Genomic DNA, 21,211 nt, shown 5'->3' on the forward strand with positions numbered 1-21,211 from the left:
ATGATACAGACACACCCCTCCCCCCTTTTTTGCTGCTGGGTTGAGAACGAGATCCTTGTGAATGCCTTCTCCCACAAAGAAAGACGTCCCTAGGAGCCAGTAAGGATGAAAGGGGGAGAGTGTTAGCTACTGAGAAGAGTCTTCTCAGTGGCTGACTCGGCTGCTTTCACTCCGATTGGCTCCAATCAGCAGGAAAGGACAGGGAAGCATATTATTCTTCCCAGTAGCTAACACACTCCCCTTTCATGCTGGTAGGCTCTTAGGATGCTGGAGACATTGGGCCCCTGCTCCCAAAATAGTAAGGGGTCTGAGACCCTGGATGACTGCACCCCTGAGCAGCACAAATAGTGTTGCTGGTTTTTGCGGCTTTCCAGCTCTGGAGGATGAACAAAGTGGCTTTTCACTTTTCTCTTTGCCTGTTGAATCAAGTCTTCCCCCTCTGAATCTTCCTCAGATGTGACCACTTTCCCACCGCAACACAAAACAACAAGCCAGCACTGCCTGGAACGCTTTATTATTTTTCTTGCGTTGCACACAAAAAGGTGCCCGATCTCAGCAGATAATAATTTGTGCTCAAGAGGATGTAGGCTCCAAATCCTTGACTGCCACCTATTGGTTGCCAAAAAGTTTCCGTCCCTCAGAGGAGGAGAAGAACCTTTTTATAACTTTGCACCCGGAAGGGTGCAGAATGCGGGTCAGGCAGTCATGTCGTTGATTCCTTGTTTGCATTTGAAGGGATTTGCGCTCTCTTGCTCCCTAAGGCTGCATTAGAACCGAAGGGTGAGAGTTGCAGGGAGGCAGATTTTGGCTACATGTCGTTTATTTTATTTTTGGATTCATATCCCGCCCTTCCTCCCAGCAGGAGCCCAGGTTGGGGTGTTAGAGCCAGTGGAAGGAAGATAAGGCATTTTCTCCCACCCACAGGCCTGGAGAGCACAACTGCCTTCAACCCGAGAGCTGCTCTGGTCCCTGCCTTCAACACACACACAGCCCACGCGCACAGCCCGGTTGCCTCTTCATCACAAGCACTTAAGGATGTGCAGGTTGCAAGATGTCCCCCGGGGGCAGCTGCAGAGTCTGCCAATGCGGGCCCCTTTCCGCACAGCGCAGGGCGCCCCCACGTCACACTGTAAAGAGAGAGAAGTCTGGTTACTGGGGGGGGGGATGTTGTGGCGAGGGCAGGGGCCTCTTGCATGTGCATCGGTGGCAGATGTCCTAAGGCAGTCTGGGCAGAATCCTTTGCTTTGCAGTCGGTGGACTGCATCCAGTATTAACCCAAGTAGTTCATTAATTCCAGTGGGTCTACTCTGAGTGAAACTTAGCTGGGCGCAAGTCAGTATTTTTATTTTATTTTAACTGGATTCATATGCTGCTTAGTCATCAACACCTTTAAGAAGTTTACATAAAATATGTATTGGAAACAGTCAGCCTAATTTTTCCCCCCAAATAAAATCAGCAGGTTTTTTAAAATAGAAATTCTTAAAAATTACTCTTTTTTTAAAGTCACATTTCCATAATCTGGAAATTATGGTATAGTAAGGGCTGGTTCGTCACCTCTACTGTGAAATCAAAAATGGTTGAACCGGCGACGGTGATGTTTTCTCCAGTCCCCCCATTGCATCATTAAAATAAACACAATGCAATTAATTCTGATGACCTGAATGCTTAGTCCATTAATTAGTTAGAACTGGCTGGGGCTGATGGGAGCTCTAGTCCAAAACGTCTGGAGTGCACCAGGTTGGCAAACGCAGTCAGATTATTTTATGCAAAGCGTCTTGGTTGATTGAGAATGCACCCCTCATTAATCAGGGGTCAGATTTTTTTTATCATACATAGGAAACTGCATTATACTGAGTCAAACCACTGGTCTATCTAGCTCAGTTTTGCCTACATTGACTGGCAGCGGCTGCCCAGGGAGCTGCAGGAGGCTCTTCTGGGCCTGCTTGAAGGTACCGGGGATCGAACTGGGGTCCTTCTGCACACAAGGCAACTTGGCCGTTGAGCTATGGTTTACTTCGGCTATGGCTCTTAGCAGGTGCTGAAATCAGGACCGAAACGGTGTCTGCCCAATATCAATGGCCAGGGAGTGCCAAACTAGCTCTGGGAGGGGAACAGGGGTCTCCTAAGAGCTCTCGGCACCCTGAGCAAACGACACTTCCCAGGATTCTCAGGGAAGGAGATTCTCAGGGGGGAGCCATGAGCATTTTAAAGTGTATAGTGCAGATGGGGGCTCTAGCAAGGCATAACGAAAGCACGGAGAAAGCAGCTCTGCCGCTACTTACCGAGGGCACCCAGCCAAATTTCTTCTCAGTAGAGGGCAGCTGGTGGTTCCTCAGTTTCTCCAAGACCTCCTGCAAAGCTCCGATCTGTAAAGCAAAGGCCACCATCACACCGGCAACAAGACAGGCAGCCATCAAACATTTCACAAGCTGAAGGCGCGGAGAGTTAGCTGTCAGCCTGTTGGCTTGATGGTGGAGCGTCTGCTTTGAATGCCAGAGGCCCCTGGTTTAGTCCCTAGCATTTCTGGGCTAGGAAAAACTGCTGCCTGAAATCCTGGAGAGCTGCTGCCAGTCAGTGCAGACAATACTGAGCATTATTGATCGACGGACCACTGACTGGAAACAGCTCTCCAGGATGTCAGGCAGAGATTCCTCCAAGCCCTGCCTGAAGATGCCATTGGAGACTGAACCTGGGACCTTCTGCAAGATTCCAGTCCTCAGGGTTCTGAACAAAGGGCTGGTTTTATAAGCCTTATTCTGAGTCAGATCCTATCTGGAGATGACACTGGGGATCGACGCAGACACTTTGCTGTCGAACTAGGGCCCTTCCCCACTCTTCCACCCCACCAGCAAAGTGTCAGGGCCCCCCTTCCATGGCCACCCCCTTACCATCTCCTTTTCCTCTTGGCTCTCCTCTGCAGCCCCCTGGATCTCCACGGATTCCTCGCAGGCCCCCAAGAGCAAGAGAAGAGAGCAGCCAAGACAGAGAATAGAGACCCTGGCGCTGGCCATGGTCCTGAACTGGGGTCTGCCTGCTCTTCCCCCCCAGGCAGCAAAGAGGCTTTTATAAGGTCAGTTCCTGCTCTGGGCTTTGCCCCTCGAAAAGCCTGATTGGTGGAAACTGCGTGTCTGGAGAGGGGAGTGTTACATTTCTGTCCCCCCCATCTCAATCCCCTCGTGATTTATGTCACCTCACTCCTGCCACGGGGGAATACATTTGTCATGAATGCGCCAAAGGGCTGTGTTGACGCAAAGGATAATTTCCAGCTGCGGTCACACACGGCTGTCACAGTTAGGTCGCCCAATATCCTAAAGTAAATATCCTTTGATGGGAATTAAAGCGAAAGTTGTTTATCGACTGCCCACGTCAAGAAGATATATCAGATTGTGTTGGGGGGGTTATAGGAGGAGACCAGCTGCTGCGAAGTCCGCAAGGAGGGCATGAAGGCAACAGTCCTCTCTGCTTCCCCGTTCCAGGCCTCAACTGGTCTCCAGGTGTAGACTGCCTCTGAGTATGGAGGATCCATTTAGCGGCCGACAAGATGTCTGCTCTAGGCATTGTCCGTCAAGGGCATCGGAAGGCCGGGCCAGAAGGAAATAAGGACCAAGTCTTCACACATAAAACCGGGCGTTGAGAAGGGATTTGAAGGAGGGGATATTTCCTATAGGTTTTCTGGGATGCTCCAGGAATAAGAAACAAGAACATAAAGAGATCCCTGCAGTGGCTGGATCAGGCCAACCGGGGTCCAACCAGGCCGGCATCCTGCTCTCTCAGTGGCCCACCAGATGACCCAAAGGGAAGGCGCAAAGCAGGGCTTGAGCGCAACAGCAGTCTCTGGGATCAGCATCCTGCCTCCGACAGGGGAGGGAGAATCTAGCCATCGTGGCTAGTAGCCAGTGATAGTCATCTCCTCCTCCATGAATTTCTCTAGAGGTGGTGACCGTCAGCACATCTTACATGCTGCTGAGCTGAAGAAGAATTTTCCATATGTCTGTCCTGAACCTTCCCACGTTGAGGCTGCCCATACATCCAAAGCACATCCATTTCCCCGAAAGAATCCTGGGAACTGTAGTTCACCGGGCACAGCTGCCAGCATCCTGAACAAACTGCAGTTCCCGGGACTCTTTGCGGGGAAACGATGCACTTTAAATGTATGGAGCAGCCCTGTTGAGTCTTAGTATGATGAGAGGAGGAGGGAAAAAAAATATCTCTGTCTCCACTTTCTCTATGCGCTCTCGTAATCTTGCGCACGTGCGTCATGTCCCATGGAGCAAGGGAGTGCAAAAGAAAATCTCTTTGATAACAGAGAATTTTTTAAAAAAATAAAGAGCGGAAGAAAAGAACGTGCTTGCCATTGCAAATTTCAGACTGGAAAGCAAACATTTCTAGTGGTATAACTGGCTGTAAAAAGCAGAGAACATCTAGGGAAAGTTTCAAGCAAAACCTCTGATATGTACAGGGATAACAGTGACATGTTTTTCAATCTCAGGAAATACGACGTGGAGAATTAATACCAGAGAGATTGAGCCGGCTGAAATAACTCCTACACGGTGTAAAAGCATCAACTCTGAGCGCATTAAAACCTTGAAGGGAAAGCTGAGAGGCTTGACTGGCAGGAGAGGCGCAGGAGCGATGTCAAGGTGGCCTCCAGGCTCTTTGCCAAACCCTGGGCCCCTGGGGATGCTCAGCGCCCCGGACTGCTGTGCAGAGCCAAGCGAGTGACTCAGAAGCCGGAGGATTTCCCCCACTTTGGAAGGCTTCATCCTGCCTCAGATGGATGGGGACAGCTCCAGAATGGATGGCCACCCACGCTCGCAGACGTGATTCCACACTCGGGAGGCAAGACGTGTGCAAAAGGGAGAGATGGTATGGTGTAGCGGTTGGAGGGTTGGACCAGGACCTGAGAGACCAGGGTTCGAATCGCCGTTCAGCTGTGAAGCACGCTGGGTGATCTTGGGCCAGTCGCTGCCTCTCAGTCCAACCCTCCCTCGCAGTGTTGTGGGGATTAAATGAGGAAAGGGAGAACCACGTATGCCACTTTGACCTCCTTGGAGAAAAAGTCGGACATAAATGCAATAATAATAATAATAATATAGTCAGGTGTGGAAAAGTGCATACAGAAGAACCCGGGTTCAACCCCCAACGGCATCTCCAGGTAGGGCTGGGAGAGACCCCCTGCCTGAAACCAGGGACAATCGCTGCTGCCAGTCAGTGTAGACAATACTGAGCTAGATGGACCAATGGTCTGACTCAAAATAAGGCGCTCTCCTGTGTTTCTTAAACACCTTTCGTTTAGGAGAAGAGTGTAGGGCTGTAGCAAAAGGGCAGAGCACCGTCTTTGAATGTTCAAAGGTTCCAGATTCGATCCCAGCAACCCAGTAGGTCTGGGAAAGACTCCTACCTGAGGCCCTGGAGAGCCGTTGCTGCCGGTCAGTGCAGACAAGGCTCAGCTAGAAGGACCAAGGGTCTGACTCGGTTTAAAGCAATTTCCTAGCAAAGCCCTCCTTAAGAAAGCCATTGTTTCTCTCAGGTTAAAAATGACAGCTTTGAGACTCAGAGATGCCAAGGGCCGGTGCTCTCCAGAGAGATCCTGTGTGGATTCAGGAAATTAAAAGGAAAGAAAATCATTTGCGCTCAGCCCAGCGTCTCATGAAACAGCACAGAGAAAGCCACATGGGGGAGGACAGAGTGACTGAGGCCCGGCGCCACCCTCTCTCTAACAAGACTTAGTGACCTTGCGCTATGCTGAACTTTTTGACGACATTCTTTCATAACATCACTTGCCCGCCCTGCAAAAACGGAATCTCAAATTGTGTGAATTGCTTCCTTTGAAACGGCATTTTCAATAGTTATACTGGCAAAGTGATTTTCGCTGCATGTTTTGTAAACTGCCTTCTGTACAGTAATACAGTTATTTTGAATTGTTATATGATGAAAAAAGGGATCTTTTTTGATGGGAGGTATATTTTGTCCTTTCAATGGGCTTTTGTCAACCACTTTGAGGACTGGAGAAGGGCTGTAGCTCAGTGGCAGAGCATCAGAAAGCCATCGGTTCAGTCCCCGGCTGGGACAGGCCCCTGCCCGAAATCCTGGAGAGCTCCTGCCAGCCAGTGCAGACAATATTGAGCTCAGTATAAGGCAGCTTCCTATGATTAGACACATGCCAGGAGGGGAAGGTACAGTTTTGGTGGGAGGGCCTGGCCACCCTCGGTGGTAAAAGCCTCCTCCTTCCTCCAAACGTTACTAGCAGCTTACCCATTGAGCCCTCTGGTCTGGTGGTGCTGTTGTTAAATGCCAGGTCAGTCCACGGCATCTGGATCCGGAGAGGCCACGCAGGCCCCGGACCAGCGCCTGGGTGCAACGGATAATAAGCTCGAGTCCTGACAAGATGGAGGCGCTGTGGTCCCCACACGTGCCTCTTCCTGTTTTACTGTTCGGTTTCACATTTTGTAAATTTTACACTTGTTGTGTACTGTTGTACATCTGGTGTGTGTGTATAAACGTAATTGTGATTAACAAAACAGAGGTTTTCATTGTGTCAACAACAACAATCAGGTGGACAGGTGTGGAAAAATGGCTTAAAATATTTCTGTAAGCTGCTCTGAGTCATTTTTAAAAATTGTTTTAATTACGGCATTCCTTTTCTGTATTTTTTTTAAGGGTCGATTTCCCCCCTCCTGTGAAACCGCTTTGAGATTCTGTCTGGGAAATGATTCATCAACGGAATCGATTATGTCCTTTTTGAGAACAGGCAACTACAAATTTTAATTCATTAATCATGAGTAAGATATATAAATATTGAGCAGAGCAACGCCTAAGCCAGGCATACCTCATGTATTGCAAAGGGTGCTAGGATATTTATTTGGTTTAATTTTAAGCGCAGGATCCAGGCCCTCCTGCTCAGGGGAAGGCGCTAGGCCTGTTGCTATAGCAACCAGCATCATCAAGGCTATCTTTGCCCTATCTCTGGTTCTCAGGGCAACCAGGAAGGCGCCTGCTCGCAAGAGCGCCTCACAGGCCGACCCGAAGGTCAGAGTCCAGAGCAGCAAGATATAAGGCAGGTCACGGTTAAAGCAGCCAAGTCACTGGTCCATCTAGCTCAGTGCTGTCTGCACTGACTGGCAGCAGCTCTCCAGAGCTTCAAGCAGGCAGTCCTTGCCAGCCCTACCGGGAGATGCCATTGGGGGTTGAAGCCGGGACTTTTGGCACGCAAGGCAGACGTTGTGTCTCCGTGCAACGGCCCTAACACCTCATCAGACTCTTACAAGTTGTTTCGCTGAAACACCGGCTGGCAGGACCGCCCTCCCGGAAGCAGAAAGGTGTGGCAGTCGTACCAGGCCAGGGAAGGCTAGGCAGGGATGGGGAGCCGGCAGCCCTCCATGCGTCGCTGGGCTGCCAATCCCGGCAGCCCCAGGAGATAGCCTGGGCAATGCACAGCCTCCATCAGAGGCAGAATAATGCCAGTTGCTGGAAACCACGGGAAGGGAGAGCGCTTCTGCTGCGGCACTCAAGCCCTGCTTGGTGGCTTCCCTTTGCAGCACCCAGATGGCCACACAGCTGGGCATGTTTAGCCTGGAGAAGAGAAGACTGAGGGGAGATAAGACAACACTCTTGAAGTACATGAAAGGTTGTCACATACAGGAGGGCCAGGATCTCTTCTTGATCGTCCCAGAGGGCAGGACACGGAATAATGGGCTCAAGTTGCAGGAAGCCAGATTTCGACTGGACATCAGGAAAAACTTCCTAACTGTTAGAGCCATAAAACAATGGAACCAATGACCTAGAGAGGTATTGGGCTCTCCAACACTGGAGGCCTTCAAGAGGCAGCTGGACAGCCATCTGTAGGGAATGCTTTGATTTGGATTCCTGCATTGAGCAGAGGGTTGGACTTGATGGCCTTATAGGCCCCTTCCAACTCTACTATTCTATGACTCTATGATTCTAAGAACAGGAGGCCAGACAGGATGGGGCCCCTTTGGGCCTGGTCCAGTTGCTCCTCTTCTGAAGAAATATATAAATATCACTATAGACATTTAAATTCTCTCTCTCTCTCACTCACACACACGCAAGCCGTTGCATAACTGTACATCCGCCTGTACCTAACACGCCCGCTTCCCACACCGAAATCCTGGTCACTCTTTCAGCACACCCTGCACGCAAGCACTCGCACGCACAGAGGCATGCATTCCCCGGACCTCCTCTGCAAATAGCCTTCCATCGCAGCCGCTAGAATGCCACAAAGGCATTTTTAGCTATGTGTCTCGATGGACACCCAAGTCCTAGCTTTTAGACACCCAGTGGACCCAACTGGGCACAAGAAATTTAACCAAAGAGCCAAGAACGGAAATTGAAGTTGGAAGCCACTGCAACACTGACAAGAGGTCTGGATTTTTGCAGAAATTGCATGGAAACGTTAGGACACAAGGGGCACATTACACAATCCTCCTTCGGGTTCTTAGAAACCCACAGTCTTTCCGATAAAGTTTTAACAAAATCTCTCTTCCTGTACACTGGGACGCCCGGTTCTCTGTATCTTTGGCCCTTTTTTCCCATAAGAATCCTGCTCCAGCAGGGCATGGATCGTAAGCAGCAGTTTCTAATTTTAATTTGCTTTTTAATTCATGTATTTACTGGGGGGATGGGCAGGCTACTAACTTGTGCAAATGCATTTGAAAGATGCCTTCGCTCCCTTTCATTCCCTTCATTCCCCTTAGGGAAACCGCGGCCACCATCTTCATTAAGGGCAGTGGTAAAGACTAGACAGGTAGGGGGGCCGTGGAGGGGCGCGGGGGGGGCATGCGCATGCACATATGCGTGCACGTGCACACCCACCCACCGGGGGTCCAGGGCAAGCTGATGCCCAAGGGCCCCTGCATGCCTGGAGCCAGCCCTGGCAACGGCCCCAGGGCCAATAGGTGGAAACAGCGTGGGCTGCTGGCTCCAACATCAGTGGGGCAGTGAATCCGCTTCGGGTTTTAGTCTGAACTTTCACTGAGTACCTTTGACAGCTCCTTGGAAGTCCAGACTAAAACCAGTAGTGGATTCATTGCCCCACTGACATTCTCCAGTGGGTGGAAAATACCACACAGGGATTTATTTATTTATTATTTGATTTATATCCCTTCCTCCCAGTAGGAGCCCAGGCCGGCAAACCAAAGCACTAAAACCACTTTCAAACATCATAAAAACAGTCTTTGAAATATATTAAAACAAAACATCTTTAAAAACATTTTTAAAAAGCGTTAAAAATATCTTTAAAAAGAAAAGGTTTAAAAACATCTTAAAAAGCAATTCCGACACACAGATGCAGACTGGGATAAGCTCTCTACTTAAAAGGCTTGTTGAAAGAGGAAGGTCTTCAGCAGGTGCTGAAAAGATAACAGAGATGCTGCCTGCCTGACATTTAAGGGGAGGGGATTCCAAAGGGTCGGTGCCGCCAGACTAAAGGTACGCTTCCTATGTTATGAGAACTGATAAGATGGGATCTGCAGAAGGCCCTCACCTGCAGAGCGCAGTGATCGACTGGGGATATAAGGGGTAAGACAGTCTTTCAGGTATCCTGGTCCCAAGCTGTATAGGGCTTTGTACACCAAGACTAGAACCTTGAACTTGCCCTGGTAGCCAACAGGTAGCCAGTGCAATTCTTTCAGCAGAGGGGTGACATGTAGGCAATACCCGGCCCCAGTGAGCAGTCTTGCTGCCGCATTTTGCACCAGCTGCAGCTTCTGGACCAAGCTTCCATAGCACCCTTGCCCTCGGGACTCCCTAAGGAAATCCCCAAGGGGAGACTCCCTTGGTGCCAACCCCGGTGGCGGCAGACCAATGAAATCTTGTTCATTCTGGGAGCTTATTTAGCTATCTAGAGAATTCTGTGATCTTGTAACACCATACTCGATCTAGGGCCTTTTCTGTAGTGGCCCCCGAATTGTGGAATAGCCTCCCCGAAGAAATACGCCTGGCGCCGACGCTTCTATCTTTTCGGCGCCAGGTTAAGACCTGGCTATGCTCCCAGGCATTTTAATGCGTTTAATGTTACAATTTTAAATCTCTTTGTTTCAGTTTATTTATTGTGATATTTTGTATTTCTGTACTTTTAATCTTTTGTACACCGCCCAGAGAGCTATTCGCTATGGGCGGTTTAAAAATGAAATAAATAAAAAATAAATCTTCAGGCAGGAGGTGGCAGCAGGTAGCTAAATTTCCAGCCCTTTGAAACTGAAAAAAACAGTCCTATAAAGGTCTTAATTTGGGACAACTTGTCCCCGTTCTAAACAGGCAACCTTTAGCATATCTGGCAAATTCGCATGGAATTGGGGCACCCCGACCTCTGTTGCATTCACCTGGATAATGCAATCTTAAGTGAAGGTCAATTAATAACACCTCAATTAATGATTATCAATTAATCGTGATAAGTTAATAATTCAGAACTTGACATTTCCTTTTCAAAGGATGGCAGAATAAGGCAGCCAGGTGCCAATGTTGTGTCCTCACAGTGCCCGATCAGGTGGTACCCCTCAGTAGTACTGGAGTTGCTAACTGATGGAGGGACTTGCCTGCTTCTGTGCTGTTAAATTGCACCTCAGTCTGAAGGAAACATCATGTAAAAGCTTCTCTTGGCATGGAGATGATTTTTAAAAAAGAACATCGTAGTCTGCTAGTGAGTGTAGACTGAGCTGCAGTGAAAGGCATGGGTGCATGGGCTGGTGAAAAAGTTGGCAGCTGCAGTGAAAGGCATGGGTGCATGGGCTGGTGAAAAAGTTGGCAGCTGCAGCTCAGGAGCAAATTGACTGGACATCACAGTCATGCACAGAGCTGGGGGTGGGGTAGAATGAGAAGGCTCTACTCCAAAAATATTACCCTAAAAATAAATCTTTTTTTTAAATGTGTGTGTGGAGAAGAAGCTGAATAAGGTTGCCGCATGTGCAACTGGGGTGTGTGGAATCTAAGCTAGAGGTCATCACCAACATATCATGTGTCAGTGAGTTCCGTAAGTTAACTGTGCATTGTGTGAAGAAACATGCCATTTCTCCTGACCCAGAGATGCAGCGACAGGGACAGGCTTGCACCAGTTGGGTTTGTGCCTGTCACTAGGTGTTGAAACAAACAGAGAGAGGGGAACAGCCTGTTCTTTCAAATGGAGCTCAAACCAGTAGGTAGAGATTTCCCCCCCTGTAGCACGGAATATCCACAGCATGAAACAGCTACCCCAAAAGTTGGCAAGGGGGCCTGTCAGTGAGCTGTTAACACTGCAGCCACAAATAATCCATCCCCACCAATGTACTCAGGGAGTGAATAATGGTTCAAAGTGGCCACTGTTGTGTTCATGGCTATCAGCGGCTACTGGTCACAGTGGCTATGTCCTCCTTCCACTGTCAGAGGCAGCAAATGCCTCTGGACCGCCTGCTTGCGGGCTTCCCATCGGGGCATCTGGTTGGCCACAGTGAGAACAGGATGCTGGACTAGATGGGCCCCCTTTGGCCTGATCCAGCACTGCAGGGCTCTTCTTAAGCTCTTACGGTTGTCACAGATATAGTCAGGCGAACAAGTTAGTGACAACACTAACAATATACAGGAAACAACTCTGAAAGATTAAAACCCCGTGACTACCCCAGCTAGCTCAGGAAGGGAGACTGTTGAGCAGTGGGGTGGGTGGTACACCAACAGAATCCCTATTCTGTCCTGGCCACCCAACTTCAAATATATGCATTCGAACCCCGAAGACTGTGGGAGAGGGCACCTGGTCAGGGGGATGGCATCATGATAGACTACTACAACTCCACCTCCCCGTCCCCCCGGTCTCGCCTGCTGCTGCACAGAGCAACTTGGTGGGCAAAGCTGGGAGAGATTAACCCCCCCAGCTTCATCCAACCAGGTCTCCGTGATACAAGCCAGGTCGGCGTGCTCATCCAGGATCAAATCCTGAACGGCCATCGTTTTGCCATTCACTGACCTGGCATTCACAAGCAGCATTTTCAACCTGGGGGAGCTGACACCGCGGTTATCCAGACTATTTGAATGGGGAGACAGTTTGGGGGCAGCCAACACCCTGTTGCACTTCCATCTCCCCCGATGACATAATTGCCTCCCCACTCCCTATCTCCCTCTGCCCTCCACAACATTAATGGCAGCCCACTGGTTCCCTTCCCCTGCCCACTTATGTTGAAAGCACATCCTTCCTATATAGCAGGCAGGCTATACTCTTAAAACCATGGGGCAATATTATAAAGAAGGACAAAGGCCTGCCCCACCCTACTAAATAATGAATTTAATTTAATTTAATTTATTAAGTCAAGGCTTCCCCTCAACCCTTCTCAAAGGACCAGTCCTCATTAGGAAACCTGCCACCCTAGCTAGCCAGCTGTGGGTGCTGCTTCGACCTTTGGCCACCAGGGAGCATGATTGCCCTTCAGGAGTTAGCAGGAAAGGTTTTGGAAGTGATGTTCCCATCCAGAGCAGGAGCCCCCAAGGGTGCTGTGTTCTTGTCCTTCACCCTGTAGGCCCTATGTTGGATGTCCAATGAAATGACTCTCTTGGCCCCATTATGCGTACGGCAGATCCTCAAGACCCCCAGCAGGAATATTCAAAAACTCCAAGTCATTTCACACACACACACACACACACCCCAAAAACATGCCCCCACAAATAAATACACATATTCCCTTGCACGTTGTTAGAATTCAATTAGTTTAGAAAATGTAATTCCTCTAAAGAAGTCGGGGTGCAGGGTTCTCCTCTCCCGCCCCATTTCACCCACACAACAACCCATCAGAGTAGGCTGAGCTGAAAAAGACTGCCCGGCTCAAGATAGTCGAGTAAGCTTCATGGCAGAGTGGCGATTCAAAGCTTGTTGTCCTCCTAACAACCCTGTGAGGTACATCTGGGTGAGAGAGAATAACTGGCCAGCCTGTGGGTAATAAGCAGAGGTGAGGTTTGAACCCGGATCTTCCCAGTCTTAGGATATAATTCTAACCAATACACCACACTGCCTCTTGCCTGTCTTAATTTTAATTTTTTTAAAGGTTTCATTCTCAGATATGTAAATGTCATTGTATAAAGCTTCCCATTAGGGTAATAAAATTATGGATTGCTGCAGAGAAAGTGGGTGGAGAGATGGAGCTCTCCCTTTCATGGGACCCTGGAATTTGGGGTGGGGTAGGAGAGGTCAGCCCATTAAATAGAGGAGCAGGGAATACAAAGCAACATCATGTCTTCATGCCACCTACGATGGAACTTATGGAACTCACCGCCACAAGACATGAGGGTGGGCACTGGTTTTTAGGTGACTTTGGGAGGGGAAGAGCTGAAGACAAATTCATGGAATAATTAATAATAATAATCCTGGCAACGTACTATTAGAGACTCCAGGCACAGAGGGAGTCTACCGCCAAATATTTATTTCTTTATTATTTCTATATTCAATTTTTATCCCATTTGTGGGCTCCTTTCAAGGAATTCAGGTGGCCACCGTGGCTTACTGGCCCAGGCGGACCCTTGCCCCTGACCTACAAAGCGGCCGCTCAACCCCCTACTAAGTGGATCCTCCATCTCTGGGCGCAGTCTACCTCGAAACATCACCGGGAGATGACTTTCCCTTCTGCCCAGGCTGTGGGTCTTCCACTGGAGGGGGAGGGGGGCTGGTCTAGCAACGCTCTTTGTACCTTCCCAGAAATCCTCTCAATAATAATAATAATAATACTCCACAACCGCCCCACCTTTTCTCCCCATTCGAGGCGGCTCTGGGTTTGCTGAGACGGGCCTGAGTCATGCTGGCGCGCGGGGGGGGGGTCGGCTGTGTAACCGGGTCAGGCGTCCGGTGGCCCAACTGCGGGCCAAGCGGGTCATCCGCGGACCAGGCGGCGGAGTAACCTTTCACCCACTTGGGTAAAAGATTGCAACCCCCCCTCCAGCTCATCAGCACCGCCCACCCCGGCAACGCTCTGAGTCTCCCTTCCTGAGTCGGTGAGTTCCACAGGGGATGCCCTCGAAGGACATTTCCCAGCTCGGGCCCCGGACGCGTTTCCTCGGCGTGGTCTGCAAACAGCGCGCGGGGGCTTCAGGCTGGGCTCGCTTGTTTTGCAACGTGGCTTCTGTTAATTCGGGAGGAAGGTTTGCAAGCTCCTCGCGTGGATTACGATAAAATTTTGCAAGCTGCCCAGAGTGAGCAACTCCTCGCGAGGTGCCGTGAAACCAGCCGCGAGGGGTTGGCCACCCTCCGAGAGAGTCTGAGTCAGAGGCCAGCAGCCCACGCCACGCGCCCGGCGGGGGGCGAGAGGGCCATCCACGCCCTGCACCCCCTTGCCCCAATCCCCACCCCCTTTCCATTCGCTGTCTGTGCGGGTTTGGGCGCTCACGGGGTTGCTTTGCATGCAATCGCGCCGGCTCCCTTTACTTTGTTATAGTATGTCTGCAAAAGCAGAAGAAAGCCAAAAGGTGGAGTATTATCAGTAATTAAAAAAAAGCCCAGGCATCTCCTGGCATGCTGATGAAATTTCCACGTCGCCCGGATCGCCCCCTCCCCGCCACTTCCTGCAATCCTAATTCCCACAATTGCCATTATTATGATTATTTTCACTAAGGATCGGATGTGCCAATTGCTTTGCATTTATTATTATTATTATTATTATTATTATTATTATTATTATTATCATCATCATCATCATCATCATCATCCAGTCATTCTCCCCTCTCAAAAGAAACTCAAAAGTGGCTTTGCAAAACATGCACAGAAAGAAAGACAAAAACACCCAGCCCTGTTTTTCTGTGGAAATCCCTCCTAGCAGGAACTTCTACTGCTGGGAAAAAATCAACCGAAACTCTCTCTCTCTCGCTTTTTAAAACCAACAACAAAAAAAAGCCTTCTGAATTTTTTTTTTTTAAACTCACTTCCACCTCCCCGGTTGCAACATTTCCCCCCCCCACGTGGTGGCTCCGAAGCAGCTCCGCCAATCCCAGAGCTTCCCGAGGCTGCCTTTGTGGGCCGCGGGCCAATCGGGAGAGGGAAAGGACCGCCGGGGCCCCGCCCCTCCTGGGTAGGCCATAAAAGGCGCTGTCAGCTGGTCCTCGGGGCCAGAAAGTGCTCACTCCTTTGAGAAGCTTCGGGTGGAATTTGGAGAAGGAAGACCGGCTTTTTTCTGTTTTTTTGGCAATCGCTTTGCTCCTTTTTCTGACTTTGGGATTATTTGCACGGATCTCTGGTTTGCTGCGTCCTCCGGATCTGGATCCTCTTTGGGAGAACGTCGCTTGCCGTTGGCCTCTTCGCCTATATATTTGAAGCAGATCGGATTGGGTTTTGTTTGATATTTTTTTTACGCCACTGTGTATTATAATTGCAACATGACTCTGGAAGAGCTGGTGGCTTGTGACAGCACGGAGAACAAGTGAGTGTGTGGCCCTTCTTGCATCGCGATCCTGGTCGCAATGTTTGATTTTAAAGAGTCTCTGGTGACGGTGGGTGGCTGGGGAGGTTCTGCGGCTGCCCTGTGGGGCCAGTTCTCACTTTCCTCGTTTTCTAACCCCCAAAGGATGAAGTCCGTGAGTGAAGCAGTCGAACAGCTCTTGGTGGCCGCCCAGAGGCAGGGATCTTTGACGGTTGGGGTCTACGAGTCTGCCAAGCTAATGAATGTGTAAGTCATTTAAAAAAAAATTTTTTTTTTTTCCAAATAGAATGTGGTGTTGGTTGGCAGAGGTGGAAACAGGGCGTGAGGTTGGCGAGTCTGGCCCTGGCTCTTAAAAATATTGCACAAAAGTTTTTTTAAGCTGACCTCTTGCTCTTTTTCTCTCCCTCCCCAGCGACCCAGACAGTGTGGTGCTCTGTTTGCTTGCTATCGACGAGGAAGACGAGGACAATATTGCCTTGCAGATCCACTTCACCCTCATCCAGGCCTTCTGCTGTGACAACGACATCAACATCTTGCGGGTCTCCGGCATGGAGCGTTTGGCCGCCTTGCTGGGCGAGGAGAGCCCCCGGGACAGCTCAGAGCCACGGGACTTGCATTGCATCCTAGTGACGGTGAGTTGGCATCACCTCCGCACACAGCCTCTGCATGCCTCAGATTCTCCGCGTGGAGGTTGCCTAGCAAAACGGGCGCCTCTGCCTGCTGGAGCCAGCAGGGTGTATTCAGGGGTTGCCTGTTCAAACAGGAGAAGCTGGCAAGGTGCCACAGTTGGCAGCGCATGGCAAAAGGCTTTTCTTTCATTAATTACACTCTCAAAGCTGAGCAGCCGGAAGGAGGCATCTGTTTTTCATCAGGCAGGAAAGGAGTGCTGTGGTACACAAAAGCTTGCACCCTGCGCCAGCCGCAGTTGCTTTAATTAAAGTACATAGTGTAATCCGTACTCTGTTAGTTGGGTTTTTTTTTAATTATTAAAGATAAAAGACATTGGAGCGGGACAAATGTAGGAGCATTTTTTGAGTGCATGTATTGTGGGTGGGGTGCATCACCCCAACATGTCTAGGTTTTAGGGGGGTAGAGAGCATGTTCTGTCTGTGTCTCTAATGTTGGGGAAACAGAAAAGCAGCCCTGATTGCAATAGATCGGAATGTTCCTCCGTCTTCAGGGAGGAGTGGAATTCCTGAAATGTCATGTCAGACTCCGCCGCTGCACGTGTGTCTGTGCTCAGGGGCCTGTTCGCAAGGCCAGATTAGATCTATGTCAACAAAGGACATCTTGAGCTCCTTGCAGAGTTGTGAGGCAGATTTCCAAGGGCAGCTTTTCCAGTTCGTGCTGGGTCGCTTTATAAAAGGGTAGCCTTCTCAGAACCACCTCTTGTTTTCTAATGAGACTTCCATTTTCTGTTCCCACAGAACCCTCACACGGATTCCTGGAAAAGCCAAGGTTTGGCTGAAGTCGCCAGCTATTGTGAACAGAGCCGATGTAACAACCAGTGGGTCCCCTATGTCGCTCTCCATGCCCGCTGAGCCGGCCGCGGAGACCACCTTGTTACTTGCATCGAATGTCACGTGTGGAGCAAACCCAGAAAGATATCGAGAGGGGAGAAAATGTTTTCTCTGTTTTTATTTAAAAAAAAAAATTAAAACCTATAATGCCTGCCCCATCAGCACCAGAGCGGTGGATGATGCGTCAGAGCGATGGGAGGCGAAGGCATGACGGTTGACCGGGATGCCGGAGAAGAGGTGTTTGTGGAGGCTGGCTGCGTCAGCTGACTGTTCAAGAGGAGGAGGCAGCAGGAGAAGGAAGAAAGTCTCGTGGCTTCCCTGCTCTGGCAGGCCCAGACTGTGAGACCCGGCAAATGGCTTTTTGCAGCGTTGTGTGAATGTGCCGGGAAGAGGCAACAAGACCAGCTTCACAGCCGCCTTTTCCAGAAGAGCGGAGGGAGAGTGTGGCCAGAGCCGTCCTCTCACACTGGGGGACAGCGAGAGCGCATGCGCGAGAACTTGTTAGCATCTGCTAGAGCTTATGCAAAACGACTGACTTACTAAATGACAGTTCCAAACCAGCTATTTTTAAACAACCAACTGGATGCATAGAAAACTCGTAACACGCCAAGGAGAGAAAAAAAGTCTTTGGTTTTTTTTGCACTCAGAAGCTGTTTAGACAATCAAAGACACTTTATATTCTTATACCTGATTTTGAAACGGCAATAAAAAAATTTGTTACCTTCTGAAAGAGAAAGCCTGGCTTGTGTTCTTGTGTCTGTCTTCCTCGAGAGGCCGCCATCGCCAAACCCGTGCCCTCGAGATGTTTTGCAGTTTTTAGTCCAAAATGACTGGAGGGCACTAGGTTGGCAAAGGCTGCTTGTTCTGCTTTTCATTTTTAAAACAAATCAGCTTGCAGCTGAGATGGTCTTGCAGTGCAAACAGCTTGTCGCTTGAATGCTATGCAGGAATAATCCAGTGACTCTAGGTGGGTAAAAACTTCAATGCTCCAACTATGGAGATCTTGCCTGGGATCTGAAGTTTGGCTACTGGATCATAACTTGATCTCATGGGACTCTTGGGGGGGGGGGGCTGCGGTACACGAAGGGAGTCTGCTTTTAGCTGTCCCTCTAAGAATGATCATGTTTTTAAGGAGTCTGGGGTGGATTTCTGCAAAACGTCATCTTCGCTCTTAAAGGCTGGTGGCGGGTGTCTCAATTGGCCGAAAGCACTTCAACGTTTGCCAAACGGGCATCAGGTATTGAGAGCAGGCTTGACATAGTAAAACGTTGCCACTTCCTCTACTTTTGTCAGTACAGGTTTCTGTTTCTTGCCTTAACGTGCTCCCCAAAATATGCAGGGGTTTCTGGGCGGGGAAGTCAGCAGGGAGATGCTCACCAAGCCAGAGAGGGTGGATGGCAAATGGGCTGAGCTGCATCCACGCCCATTGCAAACCACGTTTGCAAATGTTTTGGGTGGCTGAATGCAAGGGTCTTGACTGCAGAAATCCTGGTGTGACCCTCAGGCTCTGGGCCTGGATGCTTGTCGAGCCAGCATCTGGTGAGTGTGGGTGAGAGGACTCCTTCCCATTTTTTCTTCTTTGCTTTGATCTCATGCCAACGTCATAGCATGTGGCGGCCGCAGCAGTTCCTATTTCCTAGAAGAGCGAATGGGTTTTTTCCAGAGCTCGTGACTTGCCCGTGGCGAGGTCTGGCCAAGGCTTACCAGGAGGGCTAAAACAGAGATGGCAATAATCTGTGGGTCTCCAAAAGTTGCTGGAGACCCATCAATCCTGACTATTTACCGTGCTCGCTGCTAGTTCAGTAAAGTCCGGAAGGCCACAGTTGTTCCTCCTCCCTGGGTTAAAATGACAAGCAAGCAACCTTGTCGCTCTCAGCCGGGGTTGCATGTGAGAGGAGACTGCAAACCCAGAATGTGGTCTTGGGTTGTGGGCCAGAAAGTGATTTTGCCGTCCCCAGCAGGCATGAAACATTTCTTAGTCTTCGAGATGCCACACGATTTCTGCAGCAAAAGGCTAACACGGCCGCCCCTTGAAACAAAAAACTCTCTCAGTTTGTTTCTTAATCAAGCCACTAGTCCTTAAGACTGGCTTAGAGGGGAAGGCCGTGAGGGCACACTGCCTGATGGGATCTCAGAAGCTGGAGAAGGAACTGCAGGAGGGGTTCACAAATCTGGGCGGCCGGGCAGAGGGTCTTTGCCCGTCCTTAATGAACCACAGGAGGATGTATGATGCAAATTAGGTATGCAAAAGAGATCAAATTTGCACGTTCACTCTCTTTTGCTCTGATATCAAAACATTTCTAGCCAAGGAGCAAATCCCAAACTCGAGAGCCTTTTGCTGCAAGCTGAACTTCTCTACACTTTTTCCAGGCTATCATTTTTGGGGTGGACGGAGGGGAAAGCAGTGTCTGGATTCTGGGCTGGTTCAGCATGCACACAAAAATTACTCCAAACGGAGGGGTTCCCAGGCGCAATCCTGCATGCTACACCTATTGCAGGGGAATGTTCAGCTCCAGTTACTTGCCAAGAAGCTGGCATTTCAGCCTTACAAATGCGTCATTTTGAGGGGGCTTTCCCCCCCTTTCCTTTTACATGCTTCTGGAGGTGGTGAAGGAGCGAGAGAGTAGCCTGCTTTCCTTTCCCTGTGGGTGGCTCTCTGCAGCTGTGGCCGCCTCCACCTATGCCTCAACCGCAGGCTCAGTGCTGGCTGGGATGTTTTCCTCTAAGCTTGCAGATGAGAATTTGGTCAGAGAGCAACATACACACACACACACGCGAGCGCACACACACTCCAGGCTGCCGGTGGAGTGTCCCTGCGCTGGAGGCGGCTCCACCTCAACCACAGACCATGTGATGCAAAGGCTAGGAAAGCCCCAGAGATGTGAAGTTTCTGACCTTTCATCGCTGATCGGAGAAGTTTGACTTTGGGGTAAGACATTTGGAGAGAAGAAGGCAGAGTCTGGGGACTTAAGGCCTGTGGCCAGGGGTGTAGTTGTCCAGAGTCTCTGGAGGGGGGCTTAGACCCTTTACTTTTTTGAGAGCAGGGTCCTAGCCAGGTCCCTATGAGCCAATCAGCATGAAAGGGGAGTGTGTTAGCCACTGAGAAGAGTCTTCTCACATGCTTCCTTGTCCTTTCCTGCTGACTGGAGCCGTTCAGAGCAAAAGGAGGTGAGTCAGCCACTAAGAAGACTCTTCTCAGTAGCTAACACACTCCCCTTTCATGCTGATTGATTGCTAAGGATGTATGCTGCTGTGGGAGAAGACACATGCAGAAAGGAGTGTGGAGATGACAATGGAGAGCAAGCAAGCGAGTGAGGGGGCTATGAAGGGACCCTGCACTCCTGAAGTTGCCCTACACTACTGCCTGTAGCTCGGCCGGCAGACGGCCCTAGGTTCAGTCCTTGGCAACATCCCCAGGTTTAGTTGGGAAAGACTCCCTGCCTAAAACGCTAGAGACTTGCTGCCAGTTAGTGTAGGCCGCACTCCGCTAGATGGACCAAGGCTCTGTATAAGAAATCTCCCTTATGCGGTGAGAGAAGAATGGGGGGGAGGCATTTTGAGTCCATCATGACCCTGATGCTTCATTCTCTCCAAACATCTGTTGGAAAAGATTGCCCCTGAAGCAGCCACCTAAATCTATTAAGAGTCAGAACGAGCAGGCAACCCTCAGTAGAGAGGGAGTTCTGCTTTTGAGGAGCCACCACAAAAAACGCCCTTTCCCAGCAGCTCAATGGCTCACCCAGGGCTTTTTTCAAAAGCTGAACCCTGCGGGCTGATCATGTTTTACTCTGCGCCGCCATCTGTGAAAGCTTTATTGGCTGATTGGTGCGGCGCAAGCCTCTGTTAAAAGCGCAGGAGCAGGCCAGGTCCCTGGTCAGCTGGCAACTGTAGGCTTATCATAGAAGAGTAGAGTTGGAAGGGGCCTGTAAGGCCATCAAGTCCAACCCCCTGCTCAATGCAGGAATCCAAGTCAAAGCATTCCCGACAGATGGATGTCCAGCTGCCTCTTGAATGCCTCCAGTGTCGGAGAGCCCACTATCTCTCTAGGTCATTGATTCCATTGTCGTATGTCCAGTCGAAATCTGGCTTCCTGCAACTTGAGCCCATTATTCCGTCTCCTGCACTCTGAGACCATCGAGAAGAGATCCTGGCCCTCCTCTGTGTGACAACCTTTCTTGTACTTGAAGAGAGCTATCATATCTCCCCTCAGTCTTCTCTTCTCCAGGTTAAACTTGCCCATTTCTTTCAGTCTCTCCTCATAGGGCTTTGTTTCCAGTCCCCTGATCATCCTCGTTGCCCTCCTCTGAACCTGTT

The 21,211-nt window shown here is 49.9% G+C and overlaps 2 protein-coding genes across 2 annotated transcripts; one reads left to right on the top strand and one right to left on the bottom strand.

The window, feature by feature from the left end:
• Nucleotides 1-226: 226 nt before the first annotated feature.
• Nucleotides 227-3,011, bottom strand: LOC133372619 (cocaine- and amphetamine-regulated transcript protein-like). Its single transcript, XM_061601489.1, has 3 exons — nt 2,889-3,011; nt 2,283-2,366; nt 227-1,127 (listed from the first exon to the last, which is right to left on the bottom strand). The coding sequence occupies exons 1-3, from the start codon at nt 3,009-3,011 to the stop codon at nt 1,020-1,022; spliced, it is 315 nt and encodes a 104-aa protein (XP_061457473.1). The 3' UTR covers nt 227-1,019.
• A 12,042-nt stretch (nt 3,012-15,053) lies between these two features.
• GADD45B (growth arrest and DNA damage inducible beta) lies at nt 15,054-17,623 on the top strand. The gene is made up of 4 exons (XM_061600757.1): nt 15,054-15,377; nt 15,522-15,623; nt 15,790-16,009; nt 16,805-17,623. The coding sequence occupies exons 1-4, from the start codon at nt 15,334-15,336 to the stop codon at nt 16,916-16,918; spliced, it is 480 nt and encodes a 159-aa protein (XP_061456741.1). The 5' UTR covers nt 15,054-15,333; the 3' UTR covers nt 16,919-17,623.
• The last annotated feature ends 3,588 nt before the right edge of the window (nt 17,624-21,211 follow it).

Source organism: Rhineura floridana, chromosome 18 (genome assembly GCF_030035675.1).
Source record: "Rhineura floridana isolate rRhiFlo1 chromosome 18, rRhiFlo1.hap2, whole genome shotgun sequence".
Classification (NCBI taxonomy): Eukaryota; Metazoa; Chordata; class Lepidosauria; order Squamata; family Rhineuridae; genus Rhineura; species Rhineura floridana.